Source organism: Myotis nattereri, assembly GCF_964212035.1.
Source record: "Myotis nattereri genome assembly, chromosome: 7".
NCBI lineage: Eukaryota > Metazoa > Chordata > Mammalia > Chiroptera > Vespertilionidae > Myotis > Myotis nattereri.
In genome coordinates this window covers 46,512,839-46,532,426 of record NC_138082.1, presented here as the reverse complement: position 1 = coordinate 46,532,426, position 19,588 = coordinate 46,512,839, and the positions used below count along the sequence as shown (strand labels likewise).

At 39.0% G+C, this 19,588-nt stretch overlaps 1 protein-coding gene across 1 annotated transcript in view; it reads right to left on the bottom strand.

The window, feature by feature from the left end:
- Positions 1–19,588, bottom strand: part of TLK1 (tousled like kinase 1) — a 163,116-nt gene that overhangs the window by 23,879 nt on the left and 119,649 nt on the right. Inside the window, exons 12-13 of the mRNA XM_081095673.1 lie at positions 19,028–19,094; positions 2,257–2,354 (exon numbers count right to left, since the gene is read on the bottom strand). Of these exons, the coding sequence (XP_080951799.1) occupies positions 2,257–2,354; positions 19,028–19,094 (165 nt within the window). The remainder of the gene's footprint in view (positions 1–2,256; positions 2,355–19,027; positions 19,095–19,588) is intronic.

Genomic DNA, 19,588 nt, shown 5'->3' with positions numbered 1-19,588 from the left:
CAAGCTGTGCGCAGAGGCTTTTGCATATGAAAGGCCTGGCCCTTTGCAATCTGAAAACTACCTAACAAACTGCAGCTGGGTCAGAGAGACCCAGAACTTCCAAAAGAAGGCCCAAGGCCCCACAGCAGCTTGCACTGCTTCATAGCTGGGCCTCATTTGGGCACCTCCAAACCCCAAACAAAGAAGAGGAATCTGCAGATCTCTCCATAGCTCCTGCTGGGTAGCCTCAGCCCGAGGTAAATTAGCACCTCCTTAGAGATCCAAGAGCCAGTGTACCCAGTGGTCAGAGTGGGACCATCCAGATTACAACTCCTCAGATCCATAAGGGACACATTCGGGGGGCAGACTCAGTGAGCACCAAAGCCCCACTGAAGCAAGTCTTGCCCCGGAGGGGTGTCTCCAGTACAGAAGTTCTCCCACTGCAGACACAGCTTATTCTCACAACCAACTGGCCTGGAGGTCAATTCCTCCCAGTGAAACCTACAATCAAGGCTTAACTACAACAAGACTGTGCACAAAGCCCACAAAGGAGTGCACCAAGAGTGTCCACCTCAGGTAATTGGGGAGGCTGAGCCACTGGGCTCTATAGGACACCTAGCACCGAAAGCCACTCTATCAACACAGGGAAGCATTAAAAATGAGGGGACAAAGAAACAGGTCACAAATGACAGAAATGGAGGAAAGCAAACTACTGGATATAGATTTCAAAACCACACTTATAAGGTTTTTCAAAAATTTTCTAGAAACCGCCAATAAATTTAGTGAGACCCTCGAGGATATGAAAAAGGACCACCTAGGAATTAAGCAGACACTGACTGAAATAAAGAATATCATACAGATTCCAACAGCAGACTAGAGGATCGCAAGAATCAAGTCAAAGATTTGAAATACGAAGAAGCAAAAAAACACCCAAGGGAAAAACAAAATAAAAAAGAATCCAAAAATATGAGGATAGTGTAAGGAGTCTCTGGGACAGCTTCAAGTGTACCAACATCCGAATTATGGGGGTGCCAGAAGAAGAGCGAGAGCAAGATATTGAAAACCTAGTTGAAGAAATAATGACAGAAAACTTTCCCTACCTGTGAAAGATATAGACTTACAAGTCCAGGAAGCAGAGAACCCCAAACAAAAGGAATCCAAAGAGGACCACACCAAGACACATCATAATTAAAATGCCAAGAGCAAAAGACAAAGAGAGAATCTTAAAAGCAGCAAGAGAAAAACAATCAGTTACCTACAAGGGAGTACCCATACTACTGTCAGCTGATTTCTCAATAGAAACTATGCAGCCAGAAGGGAGTGGCAAGGAATATTCAAAGTGATGAATACCAAGAACCTACAACCAAGATTACTTTACCCAGCAAAGCTATCATTCAGAACTGAAGGTCAGATAAAGAGCTTCACAGATAAGAAGAAGCTAAAGGAGTTTACCACCACCAAACCAGTATTATATGAAATGCTGAAAGGTATCCTTTAAGAAGAGGAAGAGGAAGAAAAAGGTAAAGATACAAATTATGAACAACAAACACACATCTATCAACAAGTGAATCTAAAAATCAAGTGAATAAATAATCTGATGAACAGAATAAACTGGTGAATATAATAGAATCAGGGGCATAGAAACGGACTGGACTGACTATTCTTGGGGGGGAAAGGGGTGTGGGGGTGTGGGAAGGGACTGGAAAAAAATCGTACACCTATGGATGAGGACAGTGGGGGTGGGGGGTAAGGGCAGAGGGTGGGGTGGGAACCGGGTGGAGGGGAGCTACGAGGGGAAAAAAGTGGAACAACTGTAATAATCTGAATAAAGATTTAATTAAAAACAAAAAAACAAAAACAAAAAAACAAAGCAAGGTAAAGATACCAGGAAAGGGAAGGGAATGGCTAAGGACTGCTATTTTAGATAGGGCTGCCTAGGAATGGCCTCCAATGACCATTTGGAGTGAAATCAAAAGGAAGCCACTCAGATATTTAGAAGAGGAACACTTCAGGTGAGAAGGTGGCCAGCACAAAAGCCTTGAGATAGGGATGTGGGTTGGCATGGCTGCAACTTGTACATAAGGGGAGGATGATAGAGATATGTTGGTGAGGTGTCCACGGAACAGTTTACTATAAGACTTGCTGAGCCATGGGAAGGCCTGTGGATCTTCTTTCTAAGTATGATCAGAAGCCCCCAGCAAGGAAATATTGTGTTTATGCTCCACACAGAAGAGAAACACTTTTATCATGTAAAACAGAAGTATAATAATGACTTACTGTGAATTATCTTCATTATTTATCCTTTTGAGCTCTCGAATGTGCAGATTTCTTACTCTTTCCAAACGCTCAAGTTCTGCCTGAATTTCTGCCTCTTCCTGAAAATGAAGAGAGGGTACTATAACAAGCTCAATTTATTTGCTATATAAAAAAAGATATTTTTACCCATGCGTCAATTTTTTCCAGTGACAGGAAGAACAGTTATTATAAAGTACCACTGAGTTAAAAGACCAAAGTGCTCTTTTCAATCCCTGAAAGATGGAAAAAGATCAGGAAAAAGCCTATTTCAAGAAACCATCCTCCACATAAAAATCTATACCTAATGAGATGCTGAGTTTTATTCTGTACAACAAGAAATCTATTTTTATAATGCCTAAATTGAAAATGGCTGCATGGTAGTCTCAAACTGACTTATAACAAAATGAACTGAAAGCTTCATTTCTGGTACATCCAAATTTCCATTTAAGAGGGAATAATTTACTAGCATAAAACAAATGAAGATATCCTATTTAATAAAAGGGTAATATGCAAATTGACCCTAACAACGGTTGCTATGACACACACTGACCACCAGGGGGCAGACACAAGCAAGTGCAGCGGCGGTGGAAGGAGCCTCTCCCGCCTCCTCAGCAGCACTAAGGATGTCCGACTGCAGCTTAGGCCCATGGGGAGTGGGCCTAAGCTGGCAGGTGGACATCCCCCGTGGGGTACTGGACTGCGAGAGGGAGCAAGCCAGGCTGAGGGACCACCCCGAGTGCACGAATTTTCACGCACCGGACCTCTAGTTTTACAATAATTACAAGAGGAAGAAAGGAAAAAGACAGAACCACTGATTATTTCTAAAGCTTACAACATTTGGAACACACGCACACAATCTGACCACTCCCTATGGATAAATCCCACGGAAATCTTAAATAGACTCTAAAACAAACATTTTATGAATAGCTGATCCTTAGTTATCATCAGAGCAGATTTAGGCAAATTCTAAAAATATTTATGTTGCCCTAACCAGTTTGGCTCAGTGGATAGAGCGTCGGCCTGCAAACTGAAGGGTCCCAGGTTCGATTCTGGTCAAGGGCATATACCTTGGTTGCGGGCACATCCCCAGTGGGGGGGTGTGCAGAAGGCAACTGATCGATGTTTCTCTCTCATCGATGCTTCTAACTCTCTATCCCTTTCCCTTCCTCTCTGTAAAAAATCAATAAAATATATTAAAAAAAATTTACGTTAACATTCATTTAATAAAAAATTTTGATATTTTTATGTCTCAAAATATATAATTTTTTAGAACATTAAAAATAACTAGAGCCGAACCGATTTGGCTCAGTGGATAGAGTGTCGGCCTGCGGACTGAAGGGTCCCAGGTTCGATTCTGGTCAAGGGCATGTACCTGGGTTGTGGGCACATCCCCAGTAGGGGGTGTGCAGGAGGCAGCTTATCGATCTCTTTCATCGATGTTTCTAACTCTCTATCCCTCTCCCTTCTTCTCTATAAAAAATTAATAAAATATTAAAAAAATAACTAGATATGAAAACAAGTCAACATAATCACCCATTACTTACACATTTCTGATTCATCAATATAAACTTGATATATAAACTTGAATATTATTTAAAGAATAAATAAGAATATACCAAATTCTAGTAGAGAGTTCTAAAAATGCCCAATTTTATAATATTTTTGAATATTTGTTTTGTAAATAAAGAAATACAGATTACCTTGGCCTAAACAAATACAGATTACCTTACCTACTACCAACATAAATCTATACCACATGGAGTAGAGGTTATATCTGAATACTGTACTTAAATATTTCATCTTTGCCGAAACCGGTTTGGCTCGGTGGATAGAGCGTCGGCTTGCGGACTGAAGGGTCCTGGGTTCGATTCCGGTCAAGGGCATGTACCTGGGTTGCGGGCACATCCCCAGTAGGAGATGTGTAGGAGGCAGCTGATCGATGTTCCTCTCATCGATGTTTCTAACTCTCTATCTCTCTCCCTTCCTCTCTGTAAAAAATCAATAAAATTAAAAAAAAAATTTCATCTTTTATTAACTCCTCCTCTTTTAATGATTTATCATCTAATATTTAAAAAAATCTTTTATCTCAGAAAATAATTCTGAAATTTACTTTGAAAATATAAGTATCATTTCATTCCAAAGCAAATAATTAGCTATAGCCTATTTCTAAGGCTTACACTGAAGGGAATGTTCTAAGTATTATAAAAAACTAAACCTAGATATGTTTGTATTCCACTTGACCCTTAAAGTTACTTTAATTATTCTGAAGTGATACTCAATCACTACTTGTTATAGATATTTAATGTAGATTAAATAGAAACTTTCAAAATAAACTTAAATGAAGATACACGGTTCTAGCATTTGGGGGAGATTTTTAGATATCTACACTAATAAAAGAGAAACATGCAAATTGAGGATGCTCCACTATGCCCACCAACCAATCAGAGCGACTATGCAAATTAACCCAACAAAGATGGCAGTTAATTTGCATATGGAGGCGCAGAGCGAAGACTGAAGGGAGTGAAGACTAAAGACTGAAGAGGCTTGGCTTAGCTGTGGCCGGAGGGGAGAGGAGAAGCCAAGCCAAGCCTTGCCGCGGCCAGATCAAAGGCCTGGGTCCCGGGTTCCGGAGGAAAACCGGTGCCAGCAGCCAGGGGAAGGAAGCCCTATTGTGCGAATCTTTGTGCACCGGGCCTCTAGTCTATATATATAAAAGGCTAATATGCACAGTGTCCCCTCTAGAGTTTGACCAGGAGTGAGATTACTTGCTATGACATGTGCTGACCACCAGGGGTGGCACGGAAAGAAGGAAGGCCCAGGCCAGCAGCTGGAGGGCCCCGATTGGCACTGATTGCCAGCCAGGCTTAGGGACCCTACCTGTGCACAGATTTCATGCACTGGGCCTCTAGTACTAAATATTAAACTGAAATTTTCTCATTAAATGTAGCTTCAGTCACACATAGTTCTAATTTTACTAAAAAAAGAAAAAGGTAATATCCCAGGAGATTAAACTAAAGATTAATTATAAAAACAGGAAATATACTAAAAAGCTTTTTGAAACAAATAAACTCAAGCCACAGCTAAGTTGTCTTAACACATAGTGGACCAGTAGTTTTATTGCTAGCTTTACCCAGTGGCCAGATAAGTTTCTATTGAACGAGTACAAAAAACGTTTTACATAAACGTTTTACCTGCCTTAAAATTAAATACCCATTGCATTTTGAAATTATTTATTACTAGTACACGTTCTTACAAGCTAGTATCTTTTTAAAGTATGATACTTTGTAAAACATTGTATAATATGAAAACATGAGAATTCTCGTGATCTATCCACAATGTGTTGATTTAGTCATAAAATAGTAAAAGAAACTGGCAGATAGGAATGTCCATGAGTATGAAAAAAATTCAAATTCATTTACACCACAGAACAAAAAAAAGTGGTAAATTTTTTTCTTCATATTACTAATGTTTGCTGCCTTAAAACTTAATTTGATTCTTACACATGTAGGAAGCTACAAAATAGTTGGTAGTCTGGTGGATTTTTAACTGATAAAATAATGAAATGCCTATTAGAACACCAGCTGAAATACTGGTTTTAACTTTATTTGAAGTTGTGGTACAGGGATACTATTTATTTCAAGTGTGAATTTACAGAAATTAATTATATATTTATGACTCATTACAATTTGAGGTTCAACTAACATGTTGATGCACATAATTACATATGTTTTATAATTTTTGGTATCTATACAATGGCAGTAACCAATACCACAAAATACATACTTTAAAAAGTAAATGTAGGCCTGCCAGTGTGGCTTGGTGGTTGAGCCAAGACCCATGAACCAGGAGGTCACGGTTTGATTCCTGGTCAGGGCACATGCCAGGGTTTCAGGCTTGATCCCCAGTAGGGGGCGTGAAGGAGGCAGCCAATGGATGATTCTTTCTCATCACTGATGTTTCTCTCTCTCTCTCCCCCAATCCCTTCCTCTCTCTGAAATCAATAAAAACATAATTAAAAAAAAGGTAAATGTCTGTATCAGTTAAGCAAGCTCTTTTCTTCTCTATAGAACTTGACAAATACTGTCCCATAAAATCTTATAATACAAAAGCATAGGCAAGCTTCATTTCCATTTGAACTGTAAAGTTTACAAGGAAAATAAAAGGTCGTAAACACTGGTGGGTGGGTGGGGGTGGGGGGGGGGGGAAAGCTGGATCCTTCCTAGGTATTTAAGAGAAAATGTCAAGGGAAGGAACTATAACCAAAACTCTTGTAAACAGATAGACATAAATCCTCCAAAGTCAGTAAAATATATTTACAAACTTTATTGTAATTTAATATTTATCTTGGACCTTCAAACAAAGTGGAAAAAACAAAGTGGCACATCCTGGAAGATAATTCTGCAACTCGAAGTAATTTCTCTCAAATCCCACAGAGAAAAAGTACACATACTATACTATTATGGACTGAAGGTTTGTGTTCCCCCCAAATTCATGTAAGTCTTAACACCCAATGTAATGGCATTTGGAGATGGGCATTTGGGAGGTAATTAGAGTTAGATTAGGTAATGAGGGTGGGATCTTCAAGATGGAATAAGTGGCTTTTTTTTTTTTAAAGTTAATCCTCACCCAAGGATATTTTTCCCATTGATTTTTAGAGAGAGTGGGAGAAGAGAAACATTGATGTTAGAGAGACACACAGATTGGTTGCTTCCAGAATGCGCCCGCAAGTGAGGTTAATGCCCTTGACTGGAATCAAACGTGGGGCCAATCCAGCTGTGGGATTAGTGGATTTGTAAGAAAGAAGAGAAAGATAATCACTAACCCCCACCCCCACCCCTTCTTTGGGGGAGCACAGGGAAAAGGCCATGTGAGGACTTGAGAAAGCAACTTTCTACAAACCAGGAAGTCTCACCAGAAACTGAATCCTGCCAGACCTTGATCTTGAACTTCCAGCCTCCAGAACTGTGAGAAAATAAGTTTCTGTTGTTTAAGCCACCCAGTCTATGGTATTTTGTTATGGCAGCCCCAGCAGATTAACACACATATTTTAGGCACAAATACTAGGGCAATACTGCCTAGTACCCTCTCCTTCATAGAAAGGGGCAAGGCCCAATTCTGATCTGGCCTTATGGTATAATAGTCTAGAATATAGTAGTCTCAGCAACTAATTTATCTTTACTGCAGATAATTTCCAAAGATCTATCCAATAGGCTATACTCTTCTTGGTTGAGATTGACGTTAACCTATAAGCTATCCTCAGAATTAACAGTTTTCAGAGAGTTAAGGAGAAGCAAGGATGACCCGGGCTCACAACTGATCTAAATTCATTATAGAATAAAATCCTCAAACACTGTTAAAACTAGGCCAGACTACTAAAATAAAAGAGGTAATCTAATCAGTGAGATCATGCCTAGTAAGAATACCAAGTCATCCACTAGCTGAGCAGTAAAAGCAGAGAAGGTCTAGAAGAAACAAACAGCATCTCTGGAAAGGAGGAACTGGTCTCCGTAGGCAATTACAGTGTTGAGGGACATGAGTAAGAACGGATTGTATTAAAGAGAGGTAGGTTTAGTGATCACGTACAGTAAAAGGACATGGCTCTCTTCTGTTTCAACAAAAAAAGGATAATTTAACAGTATACACTATAGCTATTTTAACAGAATTTTAAAATAAGCTCTAATATTCTAAATTATATTTAAAAAACCAAGTCATACAAGTTTACAACAGATCTCGATATTGCCTCATTGTTTGAGTAGCCTGCAAAATATACCACTTTCCAAAATTTTTAACTTGAACATTTATATGGAAGGTAAATTTTACAGCAACTTAAACTAGAAAGGCTTGTCCTTCGCCAGATGTTTAGCATAGGAATGCTTTCTATTTATAATCAGAGTCTCTTCTGGCAACTTAATATCCCCTTAGCTCACATTTTAAGCCAAAAATAAATTACAGCCATGTAGAATTATCTGTAAATACCAAGTTAAAACTGCTAGTTGGAATTGGGGTATTTTTGAGCATTTCCCATAATGGCAATTTTTCAAAGAAAGGTGGGGTATATAGACATTAAGCTATAAATGCTTAAAGAGTTATAAAATGCATTTTCACATGTCAAACTGATACATTCCTGAAAAAAATTGCACTAGTTTCAACTTCTTTAGCAAATCTTGAATATATATATATTCCATGTCATTCCCCATGCCCCCAAAAAACCCAAACAAAAAAACAAATCTCAATTTGAAAGAGCTGCCTTTCTCTAAAGCCAAGATAAGATGGGAAGTTGTTTTGTTATAATGTTCTCAGCTTGCCTATAATCAATGAGTGTTGCTAAAACAAAAGAAATTATGTGTGGTATATTACGAAAATGGTGGAAGCAAAGAAATGCATATCACTTCGAATAGTCTATTCAACACATAACATTACTTGGTCTAGGAAAACTAGTTCAGAATGAGGTTTCAAAAAGTTTAACACCCAAATCATTTAGTAATAGACACTAGTAATCCCTCAAAAGTTAGCATCTCTAGGTCCTCAAATTAAGTTTCATTACATAACCTACTTATGTCATTCTAAAAGTTTTATCACCAGGAAAGTGAAAGGTAAAATTAACAAAAGGCACTACTTAAAAGCTAATGGAAGTGGCTGTGCAGAAAAGAATTAAGGACCACCTAAACAGCAGGTTTAAATTTGTAGAAATCATATTTGAAACTACTTGCCCGTAGTCCTATTTCTGTTGAGTATGATTGTGCAGACTGAGAAGGGACAAAATTATGAAATCCTTGGGGCAGTGGGGTTCTTTCCTAAGTATAAAAATGTTCCCTCCACTCCCATCCCTAACTGCTCATTGAGCTGGTTATTACAGGAGCTACTATATCTCCCTCAGGTGTGTTTAAATGGCTCAGACAATTATTTTAGAACCTTAATGTTTTCTTCCCTCTGCACTTCATTTCCTTCTTGGGGGGAGAGGGGACAAGTAATGGTGGGAGTGGTGTTTTATTCTCTCTTTAAATGCATAAATACTTACATTAAAACCCCCAATTGGGAATAATTGTTAAAATGGGCATTGATTCTGTCAATTCCCCCATTCTATTTAAAACCAAACAAAATGCTACCTTAGCAACAGCATCTATATATATAAAAAGCTAATATGCAGTGTCCCCTCGGGAGTTCGACCAGGAGACCAGTATTTGATTGCTAACTATGACGTGTGCTGACCACCAGGGGGTGGTGTGGAACGAATGGCCAGCCAGGGCTAGGGACCCCACCTGTGAATGAATTTTGTGCACTGGGCCTCCAGTATAAATATAACAATTCAACTGACTGGCAAAATTAAAATGTTTAGAATCTTTAGTACACTTTTGAAACAGAAATTACAGTGACTGTATGGGGTGTGTGTGTGTGTGTGTGTGAAATTCCTGATGTAAACACTAACAGGGTGCTAACACAAGCCCTAGCACATACAGGTACAGTGCCTTTGCAGAGTATACTGTAGCCCATCCCACAGCTTTCTGCTTCCCTTTAACCTTTTTCTTTTCTGGATTTTTGTGGATTCTATGGAGTGTTTTGTTTTTTAAAGTCTGAAAAGATTTAATGTTTTACACAATAATGGAAAAAGCCCAGTCTTCCAGATTCTACACATATGCACACAAATGACATGAAGTTATAGTTCTGATTGAGAAGTGGCTAAGATTCTTTCCGAATCTCCATTGCCTATACAACAAGATAAATTAATACCGAACACCATGGTTTTATTTTGGTAACAGAACATCTACTACCAAATTAAGAAACACTGAGCCAGGAATATGTCTGCAGGTCTATAATGACAGTTGGAGGGAGAATATAAATACTGGGAATTTTCCTATCTACAGTCAGTTCCATGTTCTCTCAGCACAGCCATCTCTTACAGGATACTAGTTTTTAAGTGGGAAGTAGTAGGAAGAACGAAGTTTAGAACTGCAACGCTCTTTTTGGCACTCTCTTGCCCATGTGTGCCATGAAGTCAGGGACCTATAACATTCTCCATGGGCTTCACCCTAGTGAAGTGCATTTTTCATACTTACACTGAAAACTGCTGCCTACACAGTAGCATCTTGTGTTATATTCTAGAGAAACATAATGTACGATGTGGTTGTGGCTTTAAGTGACAGAAGAATTCCCAAAAGATTTCTTCTAGTCATGGTCACGAATATAAAGGTGTACAGATTAACCCCTCTAGCATATTACTGTTCATTACTTTCGTATACTTATTTAAACCTAAAGTGAGCAGAATTGTCACATGTGCAAACTTTTTCTTTGTGGTCATACTAAGGTATGACCACAGAGAGTAAGTCAGATGACAATGGTATTCTAGAAAGAAAGACCAAAGGAGATATCAAACTTGAAGAATACTTGGGGGTCATTTCACCTAAAATCAATGCCCTGTATTCTCCACTGCTCAAAAGGCTTGTAGACAAATCCATTGTCTTCCATTTCAACTAGTTGCATGGTCCACTGTGAAGGAGTGAGAAAAGTGCTGTGTGCTTGTTCTTGACCTGTAAAGATTTCATCATGGAAGATTAATACTGATGCTGCTGCTGCCTGTTACTGGTTGTTGCTCTTTGCAGGTGCCAATATCGGTCAGAGAACAGGATTTCAGTGGCAGAGTTGTTGCTATACTGTTATCTCTTCAGAACGAAGGCACAAGGAGAGATGAATGCCACATCGCAAGGAGCAAAGGAGAGAGAGAGAGAAAGAAATGGTGTCAGGTGGCATGTTGGATGCGATTTTTGTTTTAGTAGAGATTGAGATGACTGCAAATTGTTTATTTGATTCCTTCGGTCTGCAAAGACACATCTGTGTTGTTGCTGATGATTCTTGACTAATCCTGCTTCAATTACAAATTCGTTATGTTTTTCCAAAAAAACTTCTGGCATTTATATTCAGGGCTTACAAATCTCTCTCATATTCTCTCTCTCATATTCTCTCTCTCCCTCCCTCCCTCTCTCTCTCTCTCTCTCCCTCTCTCTCTCTCTCACACACACACACACACACACACACACCCTAGAATACATACATTAAAGCCAATCCCTATGACACTATTCAATATTGTATTCTGAGATGTCAAATCTTCTACATGCATTCTCTCCAACTAATCAATGTTTAGAATCTAGATAATGACAAAACTAAAAAATAAAGAGCAACACATATCCACATGCTGCTGACATCACAAATTTGAATAAATAGCAGTGGCAAGACAGTTACTGGCCCTAATAACTTCCAAAGTTCTTATTTTCTTATCATTTTGGGGTATTATAATTGGTAACTTGCAGAGCATCTATTATAAGGAAGATGGATTTATATTTTTTAATTTTTTAAAAATATAATTTTTATTGATTTCAGAGAGGAAGGGAGAAGGAGAGAGATAGAAACATCAATGATGAGAATCATTGACCGGCTGCCTCCTGCAGGCCCCCCACCGGGGATCGAGTCGGCAACCCGGGCATGTACCCTTGACCAGAATTGAACCCAGGACCCCCTGGTCCACAGGCCAACGCTCTACCCACTGAGCCAAACCAGCCAGGGCAAGATGGATTTTTAGAGATAAAAAAATAACAATCCTTGGAAAGCACGCCCGCGTAGTTTCTTGAATTCCAGAATAATGTTCTGAAATAGACAAATAACCTAGCAGAACTCCTCAAATTACAAAGACAAATTGCTTTCCTATAACCAGAATTTATCAAAGACTTAAATTAAGACAGAATCAGCCATAAAAGCTAACTGGTACAGTGGGGCATTGACTTACGAGTGTCCTGACTAACCAGTTTTTTGAGATACCAGATGTCTCTCGGCCGATTTTTTGCATTGAGTTGATAGAGTAATTTGTGTTAATGAGCTCCTTAACGAGCTCGGTCTCGGAACAAATTAAACTTGTAAGTCAAGGCCCCACTGTATATCATTTGTTAGTTTCCTTAAATCCACAGGTTCCAAATGTAGCGTAAAAAGGATAGTTAAGCAGCTTTGCCTCAAAAGAACAACTTTTGAAATATAGGAAATTACTCTCATTATAACTATAAGCTTTTATTAAGTGATAATTGGGAAAATGTGTAAGTAATTACTAGTAGCACAAAATTTGTTTTTAAAAAAATTTTAAGGAATGTCTTGGCTGGTGTACTCAGTGGTTAGAGCTCAGAATGAGCCTGAGGGTCCCTCAATTCCTGGTTAAAGCTAAGAGTCAAAGGCACATGCCTGGGTTGCAGGTTCGTTCTGGCCACAGTCAGGGCGTGCTCAGGGCATGTGGGAGGCAACCAATCAATATGCCTTTTTCACACCGATGTTTCTCTCTCCCCCTCCCTCCCTCTCTCTCTAAAAATCAGTGGAAAAAATATCCTCGGATGAGGACTAACAAAAAACAAAGTTTGGGGAATAATTTGTGTGGTCTCCATATGTTTTATTAGATCAGTTTTTTTCCCTGTTATATCCTTAAACTATATAAAAGGTAAAATTATGTTAGAATATGTACACTTTAAAAAAAATTGTGTTTCCTGTTGACCTTTAAAAAATAAATTTAGAGTGAAAAGTATATATCAGCTAATAATAAAGCATTCTAGCTGATACAACAATCTCTAATAGAATACCCAAGGAAAGTAGTATGTGAGAGGAAGAGAGCATATGTGTTTGTGAAAAACTTAACTACTCTCCTTTATCTGCGATGAAAATGAAATAGCATGTTTCTGGAAGGAAAAAAAAAAGCAAACATTCCCACTACTCTAAGAGAGACAGGAAGAATGCTACAAGTGAATTAATTCTTCTGAATACAAAGAACCAACTTGCTGTCCTCTACAACAAAAAGAATGTAGGAATAAAGCCTCTGTGTATTGCCACTGAATAAAGGTTCAAGAGAAAAGGTAAGCTTTGCTGGTTTACTAGTGATATTAATTTAGATAAAACATATACATGTCTTGGCATTCAAAAAGTTAATATTAATGGTCACTCTAGAATGGTTAAACTTCAAAGTCCATAAAATGTAGTATGTGATTTTCCTGAAATGAGAACTTGATTCATGCCTGTATCAGGCACAGTGTGAAAATAAGTCACTCAGTGAGAGAGCAATGATTTCATAAACTGATAATAACAATAAATATTAAAGAAGTCTTGGTATATTAAAACAAAGGTGATGCTGTACAGTGATTTTCCTAATCTCAGGAGACAAAATTAATAAGCCAAGAGTAAGATTAAGTTTACTATTTGGTGGTAACCAGAAATACCTGCTTATTTAGCCATAGACTTACTTTTAGGGGTTTCTGCTTCACACTCATTCATTATTCTATCACATTAACAGCTTTGAACTTATATTTCTAAACCTCTAGAACAGTATAGAATGTGAACTAAACTTTGATTTATTCAATGATAAACACACATTTTCTTATTTGCTTATTCAATTATTATATTTATGAAATACAATGCACATAAATTATTCATTTCAATACGAAGTCCTTCTAATCTCATATGTCCAAATGGCATGAGCTTCCTCAAAGGAGGACGTTTTCTCTTTCTGTGCCAACAAATTTAATAATTTTGCTTTAACTCTAAGTGTTTATTAGAGGGAGAGTGAAAGCAAGATTCAGCCTGGCTAATCCAAGAGTATGCCAGGCTCCAAATCTAAACTCTAGGCTGATACACCACAAGTGAATTCCCATAGGGTTACATGGACATCAAATATTCACAGATCAGATCCAGCCATGGTAGAAGCTATATAGTTACAAGCTGAGGTACAGTTGATGTCAGCTTAATAAACCCAGAAGCACAGGGAGCTGATAAGATAGTGATAACATATTTTTTCTTAAGTCATACTTGTTCTCTCTGTTAAAAGTGTACAATCAGCCTTCTTTTTAGAAAACAGAATGACCTATTTTAATGATTTATTTTTTAAATGTGGTTTAGAATGCCAGATAACTTATTTTTAAAACATGTAACTTAATGCTTATTATTTTTTAATTATACAACTCAAAAATTAATACCCAGTGGTAAGCAGGGTATTTTTATTTTCATTCTAAGGTGATACTACCTATTCAATTTTGTTCTTTGTATCTATGTACTACTAGCAACTTTCTTTAAAATGGATTCAATTTTTCTCACCCAAAATAGTCTCTCAGAAGAAAATATGGGAATTCAAGACATGAGAGTATGTTCCGGCATTATTAGTTCATTCAGTCTCCCAAAATATCCCATGATGGATGTCAAAGAAAAGTACTGTTGTAAATTGGTTAAGAAGAAGATAAAGTTAGAAATTTAAAACTGCTCAGTAAATTTGAAAATATAAAAAATAAAACAGGAAAAAGATTAGAGAGGGGACAGTTATTAAAAAGAATGAGTAAGTTAAAAAAATGGAGAAGTCAAACAACTGGAAAGAGAATAACATAAAAGTTAGATGAAAAGATGTAATACTCCATAATAGTTTAAACTGTTTATGTAATATCTGGACATTTACATATACCTCACTTTAGAAAACAGAATTATTTCAAAGAAACTGAGTATTTTAAAAGTACCAGGAAAGTTTTAAATATCAACCAACCAAAACCAAAACCAAACCCTCCTCTGAAGCCTTTTACAAGTGAAGTATTTTTCCTAATACAAATAAGTGATTCCCAATTTAACTGTTTTATAATTTCAGATTTTATAGAACAGGTATTCATAAAATAAGGTGTAAAATCTCATCTTTAGAAAGAGTAATTTGAAGTTTACTATATGTGAAAAGAAAAACCCTCCAGTTAAAGCTGTACTTACATACTTACCAGAGGCCTGGTGCATGGATTCATGCACTGGTGGGGTCATTTGGCCTGGCCTGTGAGGATTGGGCCTAAACTGGCTCTCCGATATCCCCTGAGGGGTCCCAGATTTCGAGAGGGCGGTTCTCGGGTGACACACCCCAGAATTGGGCTTCCTCCTCTCTTCTCCCAATATTATGTGACTTTCTCTTATCTGTCTCGCTTCTTTCATCTAACTTTACCCTGTTTGGTGGTAACTGATGACTTGGAGGCATTTAGCTGCAAAATGCAATTATTTAGCAAACAGGATTTACTTAGCCTGGAATCTAGTCGGCCTAGGGCAGGACCCTGCTCAATGTCAGGCTCTGGCCCAGGCCCTTAAGCACAGACAGAGTCTTATGGCGGGAACCTCCTTCCCACCTGAGCTGCTCCTTCGCCTCTTTCCCTCCCAGGAGGTTGCCTGCTGGCACTACTGTCTGCCTGGAAGGAGGAAAGCCACGGCAGGTTTCCCAGCTGAGAGTGGTAGTGGGAAAATTTGCTGCCTCCACTGGAAATCGATATTAAGTGGATGGGCTGGCACGGGGGCCGCAGCCAGTGGGTCCTGCACGTCTCATCATTTAGCTAATCGAGTTGAAAAGTTTCTGTAAGGGGCAGACCCATGACCTCAGCAATGGGCTAGAGGCCCAGTGGGGAGCCAGACCCAAAGTGGGGAGCCAATGGGCTAGAGGCCTGATGCACAGATTCATGCACTGGTGGGGTCCCTCAGGGGATTGGGCCGAAACCGGCTCTCTGACATCCCCTGAGGGGTCCTGGATTGCGAGAGGGCGGTTCTCAAGTGATCCACCCCAGAATCGAGCTCCCTCCTCTCTGGTTCCGGGTGAGTCACCTGAGAACTGCAGCTGCCAAGTCACCACAGCTCGGCAGCTACTGCATTGAACGTCTGCCCCCTAGTGGTCAGTGTACGTCTTAGCTACCGGTCAGATGGTCGCTTAGGCTTTTATATATAGACTAGAGGTCCAGTGCACAAAATTTGTGCACTGGGGGGAGGGGGGATCCTTCAGTCCAGCCTGTGCCCTCTCACAGTCTGGGACCCATCAGGAAATGACTACCTGCTGGCTTAGGCCCGCTCCCCAGGGGATTGGACCTAAGATGGCAATCAGACATCCCTTTGGCAGCCTGGCAGCCCTCGGGGGATGTTGACTTGCCAGTGGGGAGGAGGCCTAAACTGCAGTCAGACATCCTTAGCGCTGCAGAGGAGGTGCCACCACCACTGTACTGGCAGCCATCAGCCTGGCTTGTGGCTGAGCAGAGCTCCTCCCTTGTGAGAGCGCCCTGACCACCAGAGGGCAGCTCCTGCACTGAGCATCTGCCCCCTGGTGGTCAGTGTGTGTCATAGTGACCAGTCATTCCCAGTCCTTCCGCTGTTAGGGTCAGTTTGCATATTACCCTGTTACTATATAGGATAGAGGTCTGGTGCACGGGTGGGGGCCGGCTGGTTTGCCCTCAAGGGTGTCCCAGATCAGGGCGGGGGTCCCGCTTGGGTGCCTGGCCAGTCTGGGTGAGGGGCTGAGGGCTGTTTTCAGGCTGGCGGGTGACTGAAGCTCCCAACCTCTCCTTTTTTTCTTTTATTCTGGGATTTATTTACCTTCTATGGCTGTCACTGGAGCTGAGAGCTGGCTTTAGCTCTGAGGCTCAGCTCCAGCTCTGAGACCTTGGCTGCTGAAAGCAGGTATCTGGGTTTGTTTGGCTTCTATAATTGAAACACTGTTTCAGCTCCAGCTCTGAGGCCCAACTGGCTGAAAGCAGGTTTCTGGGGTTTGTTTAGCTTCTATAATTGCAACATTGTTTCTTAGAGGGCCGCTCAGAGGCCAGCAGCGGCAGGCAGGGAACCTTAGCTTCCTCCATCACTGGAGCAAGCAAGCCTCCTGTTCGCTTCAGCTGCCTGGCTGCCATCTTGGTTGGCAGTTAATTTGCATATCGCCCTGATTAGCCCATGGGAAGCGTGTTGGAGGTATGGTTAATTACCATGTTTGTGTATTATTAGATAGGATTGTCCCATTATTATGAAAGGCTGATCAGAAAACAATTGATAAATCTTTATATGGGACATCAAACCCAGGTCTCTCTGAATTCATTATCAAAAAGGCTTAGGTGAGCACTCAAATACTTATATTCATGCTATATTACAAAATCCTCTCTTCCTTCTATAGTCCCATTACAACTCCATCTGTTACAGAGAATAGACTGAAGTTGTCTACTGTATATCCAAAAGCAGGAGAAATAGTCAATAATTACAATAGAAAAGAATAACTAAAAAACAAAACACCCAGAATAAATTTACTGTTCAAGCAGTTTAGGTGGAGACTTTTCTGAGCAGGAGCATGGACAGATATATGGCATAGTAAAAGAACACTAATGCAAATTAACTAGATATACATTTATCTATCAATCTATCTATCTATCTATCTATCTATCTATCATCTATCTATCTATCTATCTATCTATCTATCTATACATTTATCTATCTATCCTCATAGCCACTGCTCACTGCCCACTGACCTGGAGCCTGGAAGCAGGTCATGCTTTGCTTCCACTTCTGCAAAACATATCAGAACATGACACATACCCTATTTATAACCTTTTTCTGTTCCCTGTAATTAAATGGCATGGGTCTGAAGTATGTTGATGGCATTGCAAAAACAAAATAGCATAGCATGAATAGTAGCTGCTACCAGAATGGGTTTCTCTGTCCTATCTCACCCTAACCTAGGGAGATGACATCCTAAATACTATCTCCAATTAGCTCACTAACTCAATTTCAACTATTATTCAGCCTACTAAAAAACTTTCAGTAATCTGCCTTGGCAGGATGGTTCAGTCGATTAGAGCATTGTCCCGAACACCAAAAGGTTGGGGGTTCAATCACCTGTTGGGGAACATTAGGGAGGCAACCGATAGATGTTTCTCTCTCACACCAATGTTTCTCTGCTTCTAAAATCAATGAATAAAACACATATGCTTGGGTGAGGATAAAAAAAAAGTTTCAGTAATTTGACAAGCCAAAAACATAATTTAAAAAGCTGGGCTTTTAAAGAAAAAAATTTTAGCCCTAACTGGTTTGGCTCAGTGGATAGAGCGTCAGCTTGCGGACTCAGGATTCCTGGGTTCGATTCCGGTCAAGGGCATGTACCTGGGTTGCGGGGCACATACCCAGTGGGGAGTGTGTGGGAGGCAGCTGATCGATGTTTCTAACTCTCTATCCCTCTCCCTTCCTCTCTGTAAAGAATCAATAAAATATATTTTTTTAAAAAAAGAAAAATAATTTTACATCTGTCAGTAAAATTGAGGGGGGAAATCTACTGTATTATGTTTTCTTGAAATGGTTTGAACTAAAAATATAAACTGTAAAAACAATGAATTGATTAGCATGTCAGCTTATAAACAAGTATAAAGCTACACATTATAAAATTTTACTATGATAACACATAGCACATTTTCCTAAATTATATCACTTTATATTATTACTGATGACTAGGCTTTTCTAAATTTGCCAATGTAACTATTTAATTGAAACATTTAATCAAGCATTCCATAGTTTAAAAGTTAAGCCAAGGAAATAATGTTATTAATTTATAGTATTTCAATTTATTATAAAATGGAGAGAAATAATATGGAATTTTACACTGCATCTTAAAAGTGAAGCTTTTTTTAAACAAAAAAAATAGTATTTAAGCAAAATAATGTTAAGACTAGAGGTCTGGCCAGGAATCACTACTTCACTACAGGAACAGCATCTCAATGTTTGTAAGTTGACACAAGGTAATGGAATAGAATATTATTTTAATATAGTCAACATAAAAAAGCAAATGTAATGCCATTCCTTTTTGGTTTAAAAGTTTTTAATTTGGAGACTTTCTCTTCTTTCTTAAGATTTGATTTCTTTAATAAGAAACTTATATAACACAACTCTCCACAACCTCCGATAACAAACAAAACCCAACAGATGTTTCACATACCTTTTTGAGATGTCCTAGTCTAAGTTTGAAAATTTCTTCCTGTTCATGATATTCTGCCAAAGTCAACCTGTCAAAAATAAAATTGATTCTAGATATTAAGAATAATACTTATTATTTCTTATTAACAACCAGCTCTGTAAAGTAAAATTAATCCAATGGAAGTAACAAAATGTTGACAACTTCCAACCTCAATATCTAAGGCAAATGTCCTTTAAAATATTCTTCAGAATATATATACTTATAGATGGAACAATGAATTAATATATATGTGGAAACTAAGAACAAAGTAAACTAACAAAATATAAACAGACTCACAGATACAGAACAGACTGACAGTTGTCAGAAGGGCAGGGTTTGGGGGGAGGGGCTCAGTGAAAATGGTGAAGGGATTAGGGAAAAACAACTCATAGACACAGACAACACTATGGAGAATACCAGAGGGAAAGTGGGGTGGCAAGAGGAAGAAGAGGGTAAAGGGGGATAAATGGTGATGGAAGGAGACCTGATTTGGGGTGGTGACCACATAATACAATATACAGATGATGTATTATAGAATTGTAC